At 33.8% G+C, this 12,430-nt stretch overlaps 1 protein-coding gene across 3 annotated transcripts in view; it reads right to left on the minus strand.

Moving 5' to 3' along the window:
- FBXL17 (F-box and leucine rich repeat protein 17) overlaps positions 1 to 12,430 on the minus strand; it is a 278,017-nt gene that overhangs the window by 174,279 nt on the left and 91,308 nt on the right. For all 3 annotated transcript variants that reach the window (XM_085214418.1, XM_085214419.1, XM_085214420.1), the window contains exon 6: positions 6,769 to 6,899. In XM_085214418.1, coding sequence (XP_085070544.1) covers positions 6,769 to 6,899 — 131 coding nt within the window. The remainder of the gene's footprint in view (positions 1 to 6,768; positions 6,900 to 12,430) is intronic.

Genomic DNA, 12,430 nt, shown 5'->3' on the forward strand with positions numbered 1-12,430 from the left:
GTTAGTACTTCTCTCAGATCTTGCAGACAGTTGCTGAGATGCTCCAGGTCTTTTTTTTTTTTTTTTTCAAGTCGCTTGGAGGCTGGATTGCAAAGTAACTCAATGCTTAAAGCAAGGTTATACAGAACAGCACAAATGTGCAGCCTGTGCTAATTCCAGTGGGAATTTCATGCTGCATTACTGAGCACAGTAAGACGCCATCTTCACAAAGTATTGCATAATGAGGGCGAAAAATAAATTATACAAGATATTATGTTATTTAAAGAAGGTATGAGTGACAAGTCCCAAGTTTACCATTGGATATACTGCAGCAGCAGTATTACCCCAATAGTATGATGAAACACAGAGTATCTTCCAGAAAATCTGCTTCTAAACCTGACCCCTAGCAACTGGCTACTAGCTGCGCAATGAAAAGTGGTGCACTGGGTGTGGGTGACCCAGTGCTGTCAGGAGGCTGTTGAGGTTCTCTGTTACAAAAGGTGGGATGTGAAGGGTACAAACAACAGTGGGAATACCAAGAGGCACTGGTGGTGGAAAAGAGATGGGAATATACCCTAGCACTAAAGCAAGCAGGTATTCACACCACAGCCTGCAGAGGAGCTCCATTGGGCATATGGTGCTTGTAAAATAAATGTGGCCCACACCTCTGTGGGAGAGAGGAAAAGAGGAACACAGTGGAAAAGAGGACAAATGCTGCTTGTAACATCTCTCTTCCTCATCCCCCAGCACTGCTGAGGGTGGCAGAGAATTAAGAAGAAAAGGAATGAAACTGAGCCCAAAAAAGAAGCAGGAAAGATGATAATCTTTGCTGTTTTGATCCTTAATACCTGAATCTATTTAACTAGCAATAAATTAAATTTCTTTTCCCAAAATTAAGGCTTCTTTGTCCTGAATAGGTGATCTCCCTGCCTTTATTTCAGTCCACAAGCTTTCTCATCCCATTTTTTTTCCCCCTCTATTTTCCCTCAAGTCTTGCTGAGGAAGAAGAGTGAGAGAACAGCTGCATAGTTGCTTGTCTGTTAGACAAGGATATCTGCCACATCAGTGAAACTGCAATTATTTATGGCAGAATGAAATAGTAGAGATAGATAGCTGATCAAACAATATTGTTTTTAGTTTATCAAACATTTAACTTAAACATTTTATCACGATTAAATCAGGTACTATGTCAGTATTGAAAAACTCTTAAAAGTAAATGCTCTTGAACATAACTCAAATGAAAGTTATTGTAAAATACCTAAACTGAAGCGATAATAGAAGACAGGGACTAAAAGCAAGTCATCTGCCAAATAACCTGAAACAAGCAGCAGAAGAGGCAGTATAGCAACTGAAAGGCAACTTTTGCTTAGAGATGTGCATGTACTCCTTGTGAATATTTCAGCTGTTCTCTTACTGATTTGTGACCTGGTACTATAGTAAATACCTTTTACTTAACTATTCTACTGATGAAAAATATTGACCTTAACAGTGGAATATTACTGTATCTACTTAAAAATAATTTAAAAAAAAACAATAAGTCTGTGTGGATAGTTGTTTGTTTTTTTTGGTTTTGTTTTGTTTTGCTATTGTTTGTTTTAAAACTGTTTCAATGTTATTATGTTTAATTGGAACTCCACTTTCATCAGATTATACAAATACGGAAAATGAGGGAACATGGGTAATTGATATTTCTCGTGCTTTTCCTACCTGTTAGAACAAGGTTTGACAGGGATGCTATCAAATATATTATAGATAAAAAAATGCTAATGTACCCCAGTATCTCTACTGACTCAATCTACAAAGATACTCCTTCTCCAAATGCACTTTTCTTTAACAGTATTTTCCCCTTCATTTGTTTAAACAAAATGCTTGGTCAACGTAAATGCAATAATAAAATACTCTGCAGATCTTTCTTTGACTTCTTCAAGTACTGGTTTCACAACAATGTACCAAAGCATTAGTATCAATGAAGGGACACTGGGATGGGCCTCAGGCAGGAGGAGGAAGAGGTGGCAGAGGCAATGCACTATGAACTGCCTCTGTTTACCATCCTTCTGCACCATACAGCGAGGAGGGCAAAGAAGAGTGGGGAATTAAGAAACTAAGTTGAAACTGGGAAGATGAGGAGTATGGGGGAAAGTGCCTTTAGCTTTGTCTTTCTTTTCCTCTTGCTATCCTTTGCTATTTTTAATTGGCCATAAATGTTTCCCAAGTTGAATCTGTTCCGTACTGAATCCGTACTGTCTCTGACAGTAATCGGCAAGTGATCTCCACGTCTTTATCTGACCCTCACCTTATTTTTTCCCTGACTTGTTGAAGAGGGAGACAGAGAGTAGTTGAGTGGATATCTGGCAGCCAGACAAGTTTAACCCAGTATAAAGACTGAAATTTTTTCATCTGTTTTTTTTTCCATAATCACTAAAAATAAATAAACAAACATAAATAAATAATATTCAACCATAAAAAAAATCAGAATTTAATGCAGAATATTCACTTAAGTATGCCAAGTATTTTTGTCCAACTTCAGTACTGTATTTTGAAATTTAAACATCTGATAATTGCCGTCACATCATTTTACATAATACTTTTGTAAAGAAATTTGTTTCACTTTACGTATGTAGTTACAAAGCATGACATTCAAAATAGGTGGCATATTTTATAACTTTTAATGGAGTCTAAGTTTTTAATGTACCTGACTATAACCACCTGATAATTATGCAGAGGACTCAAAGGAGACCACCTTTCAGATAATGCTTAAAAGATTAAATAAAATTAGAATTAAAAAATGCTACAGTTCATTTTCAATGATTTATGACATATATAATACAAAAATACAGCTTCTCTTCTGGAAATCTTCTCTATACACCAAGACCAGATTACTCAAAAATACAGAAATAAGTATCAGTGCTCCTGGAGCAGGTTTCCACTTTAGCAGTTTTTGGACTGGAAAATAATTCTAGCATTCATTAAACTTGCATTTTATTGAAAATAAACTGTAAGAACTGACCTATTTTTTTTATATTCATCTCTGCTAATGAAATGCTGGAGCATCCACACAAGACAGCAACTTTGGGACTAACCTTAGCAAGTGATAATCTGCTCAAAGCATCTTCAGCACTGTGTCCTCTACCCACTACACATCTAGATCAGACCAAATACTTCCACAGCTTTTCATGCCTTCATCAATTCACATTAACTTACGTAAGCAGTCATCACAAAATTTTTAAACAGTCCTCTAGCACATGGAAGACCATATGAATAATTTAGTCTGGTAAGCAGCAGTGTGGAAAACCCCATATGCTCTCTGCCAACAAATGCAATGCTCAGTTCTGAGAAAATGAGTCTGTTTTAGTGATCCAACTGAAGAAAGCACATGGAGATGCTTCAAAGTAGAAAATGCTCATTTTTCCTGACTCCACTGCTGCACACTTTCATTGTCGGGTTTACATTCCAGCTTCCAATCATTTACTATGTTTCTTCCACATTTCATCTATATCTTGGCTTCCTGACTACTAAACTTGTCAAAGGTCTGCATTTCTGAGTTCATCCTCTTTAGACTCCAACAAGAAATCTCACCAACAGATCCTAACCAGCACAAGGAGACTGTACCTTTGTGCCATTTACTCTCATTTATCTATAGTGCTATTTCATAGAAGTTCCACAAGACAACAGCATTTTTTAAGAGCACTGGTATAAGAAGATCAAATTCACGTTAACCATCTGTGCTCAAAGATCAGGAAGGTGCTATGATAAAAATCACATACCTCTGAAAAACTATGCAATATGTTATGTTATGCTTTGCTCAATCTTAGGGCTCTATTTCTAGATGCCATTTGAATTGATATTGCTTTATCCATTCAAATTTGCAAGAACAAATGCAATGACCATTAAGAAAACTTCAAAGTAATATGTTTATTTGAAATCAAGCCTCAGAGGAATCATCATGTTCGTCGATCTCAGTTTTACTCCTCTGCAATATAAAGACTTGAAGATAAGTCATCTGCATACTGAAAGAATTTACAGGTTTGGGTTTGAAAGAAGAAATGGCAATATTTCTATGATGTATAATTAGCATATAAAATATATAAGATGTACTTCGATATATTTAGTATATAAAACTCCTGAGGCAGCTATATACATGCAAGAGTAACCGCTATGTTAGATTAACTGAACTTTCTAAGATCTTTTTTAACTCTCAACTTTTAAGACACTGTTTTACAAGTTATTATAGGAGACTTATTTTCTTTAACTTTTAAAATGAATGTCAAGACTACTTCAACTGAATATATTTTTTGCTTTATGTAAAAAGAAACTATTTTTTTACTGCCCTACAAATGCCTTGCAGACATACACTTTTAAAAACAAAAATAGCTTCAATCAAAACACAGAAATAATAGTTCTTGCTAATTCCCACAGAACCAAAATTCTGTGCTTGCCATGCAGAGGTCTTGCACTCTTGAAAGTTTTGATTCCTTTCAGTTACTTAACAAGAATTGTAATGATCACAGAATCTAATAAAACACTGTGTCATGTGTAAGAGAATGCAATAAATATTCTGGGGCCGTAGCCTTGCTTGTAGAAAGAATGTTTATGGAATTCTGGAAACAATAAAGAAATCTAAAGTGAAGTTTTAAAATCAGAGATTTACTTCAGCTGTAAAATCTATCACTATTCTACTACAAGAGAACTTTCTGGTTTTATTTCAGTCAAGGTTCTGCACAAAGGAATGAAGAAAAACAGTTTTCCTTGGCTTTAAAGGAAGTAAACAAACAAAGCCTCAAATGTTTGTTTGTTTTTTTTTTAAATTTAAAAACCCAACAATCTTCTCTGTAGAGAGAATTAAAGTGTCTTCGTAAGTTTGTAAAAAAATTTCAGTAGAAGACAATAAGCTGAGTTGATAATGTGTTAAGGGAAAAAAAGAGGAAAACTAATTCCATTCTCTTTTTTAATATCATGAGTCTGGTATATCTTAGACTGGTACTATATTGTGTGTGCTGGATACAATAATCAGAAAGTCGTCTCAAAGATAGAAAAACCCTCTGACATCCCTTCTAACTAGGAGCAATGGCCTGCTATCATATAAAAAAACAAAACAAACAAGTTCATCATGCCTTCAATCATTAGCAAACTAACTGAGCTTACGCTACTTTAGATTTTTATCTGGTAAATACCTGAACAGTTCTTTGAGTTTCTGAATATTCACCCGACTCTTCAGAGTAAATACACTAATAATACTCTGCTGAATGTATCTCCATGTTGGTTAAAGACTATTGCTGTATCACATTCCCTTCAAATTGTTTTCAATATCTTTTAATTCAGCAGTTGTGGAGACTGGGGGAAATGATTTAATATATATCAGTGTTTCAAGCTAATTGTAAAATGGGAAAAATTCTTAAACTATTGAACAACTACCTTTCAATAAAATTTAATGAAAGTGTTCATTATTTTCTATATTTTCTCTGTTTGTTTTAGCTGGAAGATAATTTGAATAGCTAAATTAAATCTGTAGCCATCTCATACTTACTGTTTAAGTTTTGAAAATGTACCTGTGTAATAAGAAGCAAAATTAAAACAACTACAGAGACAAAAGTCAATGATCGAAAAGTTCACAAGTGCAGAATATCTGTCAGTGATGGAAACAGTTTCCTTTTCTTGTTAAATTTCATAACTCTACTCGGCATGAAGTTTTAGAGTTATATGCACACAGGTAAAAGACGCACTTCATACTCTAGTTCAGTAATAATCTTCAGAACAGTTTGAAAAGAATCACTTTGGATAATACCAAGCAGACCATTCTACTCAAAATGTTCTTGCAGTAAGGTATACTACTCCAAACAATGATAACCTTAAAAACCCCCATCTTTTAAATTTACATTTTTCACCTAAGTATTTTTTTTTTTTTTAATTATTCTAAAGTTTTCCAGTACAGTAGTTTTTCTCATCAAATATGGCCCTATAAAGACATAGGGCAATTAAGTGCTTTCAATGCCAAAGTAAGGGCATCCTTACCCGTACCCCAAGTAATACGTAAACAAACAACCCAAAACCAGCCTAATAAGCTAAGAAAGAGGAGCAGTAGTAAAAATTCAATGGTACTTCATATTCAACACATTTATATTTTACTAATTTTAGAACATCATATTTCTGTCAAAGTTTAAGCTTATTTTCACTTGAGTACATTCTTAAAGACTTGAAAGAGCATATGTATGAAAAAGTCCACAGCAATACAGAAGAAAAGTCATTCTAAGCATTCTTTCCTGTTCTCCTTGATGTAGTGCATACTGGTCAGAAGGAAAAGACTTCATTAATATCCCAATTATCCCTTCAGTCTCATTCTGCTTTATTTGCCAAAAGGTAAAGGATTTTATGCTTTCTAAACAAATATAAGTTTGATTACTTAACTCTCAAGCAATTTATTTTTCCTTACATAGACAAAAATACGCTTCCTTGTTCACATATGTTTAAATCTGTTTAAATGCTCTCCACTTACGGAAAGATTCATAGTAAATGTACATTTCAATCATGCATGTTAAAGAGCACATTCTCATGTAATCTAGCAAACAGCCAATTAGGGATGCCATCCAATTATAAGCATACTTTCCACAACAAGAACACATAAGAGCACTATAAGGTACGTTTAGATGGTTTACTCACACCAAACAAGAACAACTCAAAAAACGGTTGGTTTAACTCATCTCCTCCAATCCCGAAGGCATGAAGAAGTATTCTCAACTAATACAACTAGTTGATTTTGCTTTATACTAATATTAGATCTTATATTGAAGTTACCTGTCATTAATGATCCAGTTCAGACACAGATTGAGCGAATTAAGGTTTTTGCATCTCTTTACTATTTCCATCACTGTTTCATTATCCAGTTCTGTGATATGACGCAGATCCAGGCTAGAAAGATTTCTTAGCTGTTGAGACAAATATGACAGAAATAAATAAAACATTCATATAGAAAATTTATTCACATAAATAATGGTTATAAAAACTTTTGAAAGTTTTTTAATCACGTACTTACGCAAAGTAGTCAAGAAAAGTGAAATTGATGTATTTTCCACAAAAAAGGAAAAACAAAAAAAGCCCCCACAAAACAGAGATTTATCTGACATAACTTAAGCATCTAAAAACTACTCTCACATTTGGTATTCAGACAAGCTCACAGTCACTCTGTGACATCAAGAATCTCTTGTTCATGGTCCAGTCCACATAGTGAAAGGTCTCGGCATCCCTCCTCATTTTCTGTATAGGGTGTAAGACACCAAAGTGGCATATCAACTCATTTAATTAAAGAAAGGAAGGGCAGTAAAGAAAGGCAAGACAGCACATTTGTGACATTTGTGCTCAAATACTGAAGTGCACGTGATTAAAGACTTGACAGTCCAAGGTTTTCAGACTGTGTAAATCTCACTACGTGAAAAATAAAAAATATATACGTTAGTCTTATCTGTACAGTCATCAATAATAACTTTGATACTCCAAACAAAAAAAGATCAGAGTTGCAGAACAAGATGATTTAATATTTATGCACCAATTAACCTGATTTGTTACTACTATAACCAGTATAATGTCCTTCAAAAGCAGACAGAATGTTCTTACTACCTTCCTGAGCTATGGATTCATAGAAGGAAATTTATAATGATTTTTGTAGCATCCTTAAACAATAGATCAGTTTAATCATAATAACTTCCAACTGGTGTTCGCTTTATAAGCTGTCTGAAATAATCTCTGTTATACTCTGGAAAAAATAATTGCATTAGGTAATACTGACACTTAATGAAATTTACCTTCACTGTAAGAGAGAGAAAATAATCCTATTCAGTAATTTAGGTCACTAAGGATTTGATTAAGTAAAGGCATACAACTGAGATCATATAACTGGTCCACTTCAGTAGTTAATAATTAAGTCAATATATTTAAGGAAAAAAAAAAAACAAAACGTAGGTAGTCTTCCATGGAAACTGGTATTTTCACAAAAGTTTTTAACACTTTCTAAAATTTGAAGATAAACCACATATTGCTTCCAGTAATTCTGCTGAACAAGCATAAAATTATGGAGCCTGACCTCTGAGAGACAACTGCAGGCCATTTTTAGAGGAAATAGGAGAAAAATATTCCCAGTATTAAAAGGTACTGCTGAGTTCCTTGTTGCAGTCCCACTGCACTTCTGTTTCTTAATTGCTGGATAGAGAGAAAGGCATATGACTGATAGTGTTGGTAAAGCGGACAGATCTTGTAGGCCCTGCACTATATGCATAATTCTAAATTTCCTGTGAGGGCAGTATCTTCTGTGCACATCTTCTATGCATCCCCCACAAGCAACCTGTCATTTTTCTCCCTAAGTTACGAAAAGGAGAAGCACAAGGCAACTTCAGTTATCCTCACCTTCATTCATGTGAGACAATTCAGCTTTTGCACTATGTTGTCAATAACTTGTTCAATGCCTATGACATGCTTGGATCCCTATGTGAAGTTCTGATACAAATTAATGACTCAAACACGCTTCCTGAAATGTAGAAATCACTCTATCGTTTTTATTTTGCAACTGCATGGACAAAATCTGAAAAATCATTGCACATGTTTTGTATATCAGAAGCAATGTGTTAAAGATTTCTCAACTTCGGGCAAAGATTCTATAAATATCAACACACAGTTGAGATGGAACAGCTTGTTTCTGTTCCCCCGTAATGATTCTGCATAAAATACATCAGTGCTGACTACCCCAACTCACAGAAAGTCAAGAGTAATGTAATGTGCGTATGATTGCAGCAGGATATCTTTACTAAGTTCTAGTTTGTAAGATTCTTGCAGTGATTAAAATTTCAGCATGTTCCCCATGATTTCTATCTACCTCTATGCTTATCTTGCTTTAAATTATTTAATGCCTTATTCTCTATTTATAAAACAAGGAAATGAGGCACAAATACATTGATTATCATTAGATTTGCAGACTGTTATAGAAATGTGAATCAAAGTCAAACGTCCTAAACCCATGTCCACCAAAGTAACTAGAGAACCATTTTACATCAAACAGCCGACTTTTTAGCATACGAAATAGACCTAGTGGGCATTTCAGCAGTAGATACACTCTGTGACATTATGCAAATGTTTACCTCAAAGAGTCCTCAAATAGAAGTTGAGGATGTTCCCTCTGAGAAAAACATAATCCTGATACATAAACAAAATTTGTTTTAAGACAACATAAAGAGTGGGTAACAGTTCTTCTAAGTCTTTGTCACTGAAATTACTTAGAGAGAAAAGACCATGAACTTAAAAGAGAGACTACTTAATGTATGAAAAATCAGTTCTTTTTAAAAAAGCACCTAACATGATTTTAAATCAGAGGATCTACCTATTTGAGGCAATGATGAACGCAGCAGAAAGAACTTGTTATTCCCCAGGAAAAAAAATATTCTAGCTTTACATGGCTAGACTCAAAAACTATGTGAAATCTAACTGTGAGTGAGTGACCAAATTAATAGCATTTTAAAAGTAGCTTCTACCTATTTTTTTTTTCCTGTCATAGGCAAGAGCAGTTGCATATACTTTATAGCTACCTTTGTCTCTCACATCTAAAACTAGTTCAGTATTAAACAACTTAACTTCTCTGAAGCTAACATTTTGGATAGTTGGGACATTTGAGCCTCAAATGCATAAATCCTGAGATGAAGCATGGTTTTGATCAACATTTTTTCCACAGAAAAGTATATTCTGTTACTTGACTACTCAGTGTTAGGACAACAGATAGAAGTTTTTCTTCACACCCCCTACCCCCAATTCAAAACAGATTTTCTTCATACAGAAGTATCATTTTATCACAAAATGTTAGGGCCATTCTTTTAAATATGTTTTTTTTACATTTTTCTCCAACTCTTACTTCTATAGCTCTACAAAGAATGCTCTCCATGAACAGAATCTAAGCTCAACTCTAGCAAACAAAATGCCTTGTATTTAATTTGACAACGCAGATAGCGGGCTTAAAAATATGAAATGAAAAATAAAATGCAGAATTAAGGGAAAAGAAGAGAAGTTAAACGAAGTTTATTTGCTACATACATAACAGTTTTTCTATTATCCTGAATTTTGACTCAGAACTCTGTGCTAAAATTGTATGAAATAGTGTAAGAATGTTCAGATTTTATCATGAGTCTGGACAGACGAATGAGACCAGGAGGGAACAGGATGTTGCTACCCTCCCCTCAGTTTCACAAATTGTCAGACAATTGACAGCCCAGTACATAAAGGATTTATGAGGAGATTGCTTGTGAAAATTCATAGAAGTTGTTGCACCATGAATAACAAATGAAGCAGAACAACTTATATCACAAAATGGCTTGAGGCAAAGGAAATTTGAAAACCAGAGTTTCAGATGCTTGAAATTAAATTTAAAAAAATATATATATATTTTTAAGAAATTACTACTTTTGGACATTAAATATTTTAAGCTATAGTGGCACTTTTCTTGAATACTTGTTTGTTGCTTAATATAAATTAAATTTTATGGAAGTTCATACATTTAAAGATTCAGAGATTATATTGGTAGTTCTGTGTTAGAATGCTACCAAGTTTGTAATTCATAATATTTCCATTAGTGGAACTAAAATATGTCGAATGCAAATCAAGAACAAGAATGAGAGACAGAATGCTTGAACTGAATCAGTGAAAATTTAGGATCTATTTCATATGCTCTGGATAGTAAAAATTGGATTACAGGTTGTTTTTCAGTGTAAACTCATCTACTTCTGTAAATATTTAGCTGTTACTGTAAGGAACTACAAATAAAATGAGTTTGTAATTTTTTCCCCACGCACATAATTCCTCTGAAGATACGATTCCTTAAAACTAAAACAATTCATATAAGATCGATCCTCTTCAGAACTACAGCCAAATTATTTCTGAAGGAAATACTTATGGACTTAATGAGCTTAAAATTCACATCTTCTGCTAATTAAGCTTAATTTACTTGACTTTCTCTGTGTATATATATCATCAGGGAATAAAATGGTCTCTGATTTAAACCCTCCAAAGGATATGTAGGATCACAGGAAGTAAAAAACGAGCAACCATAAAAAGAATTTAAGTTACTGTCATGTTTTTTTTTCTTTTAATTTTCTTTTTTATCATTACGTCAATAGAATCTATAAACCATTTTTTAAAAAGGTACATACATTAATTTTGATTTAAGAATAAACTGAAGTAACAGAACCATATTATCGAGATACAAAATTTCATGAAATAGTAATCATATATGGCTTAAAAAACTAGAAAATGATTCAATAGTTATGGAAGAAACTATTTTACAATAGACTGATTTAATGTTCTGCACATTCATGACATTTAATTCCTTAAAAAAAAACTGCAGAGGACTGAGTTTAAATCAGAAATGCTTAAATAAGGAATACATGTTCAAAAACTGTGTTGAAAGCATGGCTGAATTTCACAACTTACAGGAGACAAAAAATAACTTGGTTTTGAAGGCTATACAGAGTTGTAAAAATTTTTTTAATTAAAAGGGGGCATTTAAAAGATATATTACTTAAGGAAACATTTATTCAATATATTCCTTTTTTGTTATGTTTTGCTTTGTTATTAGCACAACAGGAAAGTAAAAGACATTTGTATTCATGGTGCTATTCTTCCAACCTGAATGATAATAATAATTATTCAAGTTTTTCAAATTCTTGCATGCATACTTTCACAAATTAAACTACAGAAAATAAGTATACCACCTTCCTTTCAATGGGTGAAGCCCACTGTAAAGCAGCAGAAAACACTACTTGCATGCACACTTAAACTGCATATATAGTACCTGAGATATAAAAGTTGGAATTTATAAACTAGAAATAATAGCTGCTGTTAAAACGCATTATCACTGAATCATGATTTACATTATTTGCTCTCAAGTACACCTAATGAACCATTTTTGTTTTGGAAATTTTCATACGCCCAAGGAGTACTGAAGCTCTTTCAAATCATGCAATCAACATTCTCTCCAATGTCTGTTCTGCTTTTTTTTTTTTTTTAAACACAAAAAACTGTGGTTACAAGAATCAAACTCTTATAAATGATGAAAAGAATCTCTTGGGAAGGACACTGTTAACTTCATGTACTAGAAAGGTCAGGTTTAGATTTACATGATTTAAAAAGGTTGTCATGATTTTATGATTTTTGGTTATCAGTATTACACATCACAAATCACATAGCGCACTGGGACTTAAAGAGATAATGCTCCAGTCTGGGTACCTGTCCCAGAAGAGCAGAAGAACTACATACCCCAGAGGACTTTGCGTTCAGAGAAGAGAGAAAATCCCTGGCAGGGTGACAGGACTGGGCTCTCCTCCCTTCTGCCCGTCCCAACCACATGTCTCGCCTCAGCATTAGAGTAAGGCCTTCAGCTTTCAGACACTCTCTCTCATTTTATTTGTTTTATTACCTTCAATTTTAA

The sequence above is a fragment of the Meleagris gallopavo genome, chromosome Z (genome assembly GCF_905368555.1).
Source record: "Meleagris gallopavo chromosome Z, MGAL_WU_HG_1.1, whole genome shotgun sequence".
Classification (NCBI taxonomy): Eukaryota; Metazoa; Chordata; class Aves; order Galliformes; family Phasianidae; genus Meleagris; species Meleagris gallopavo.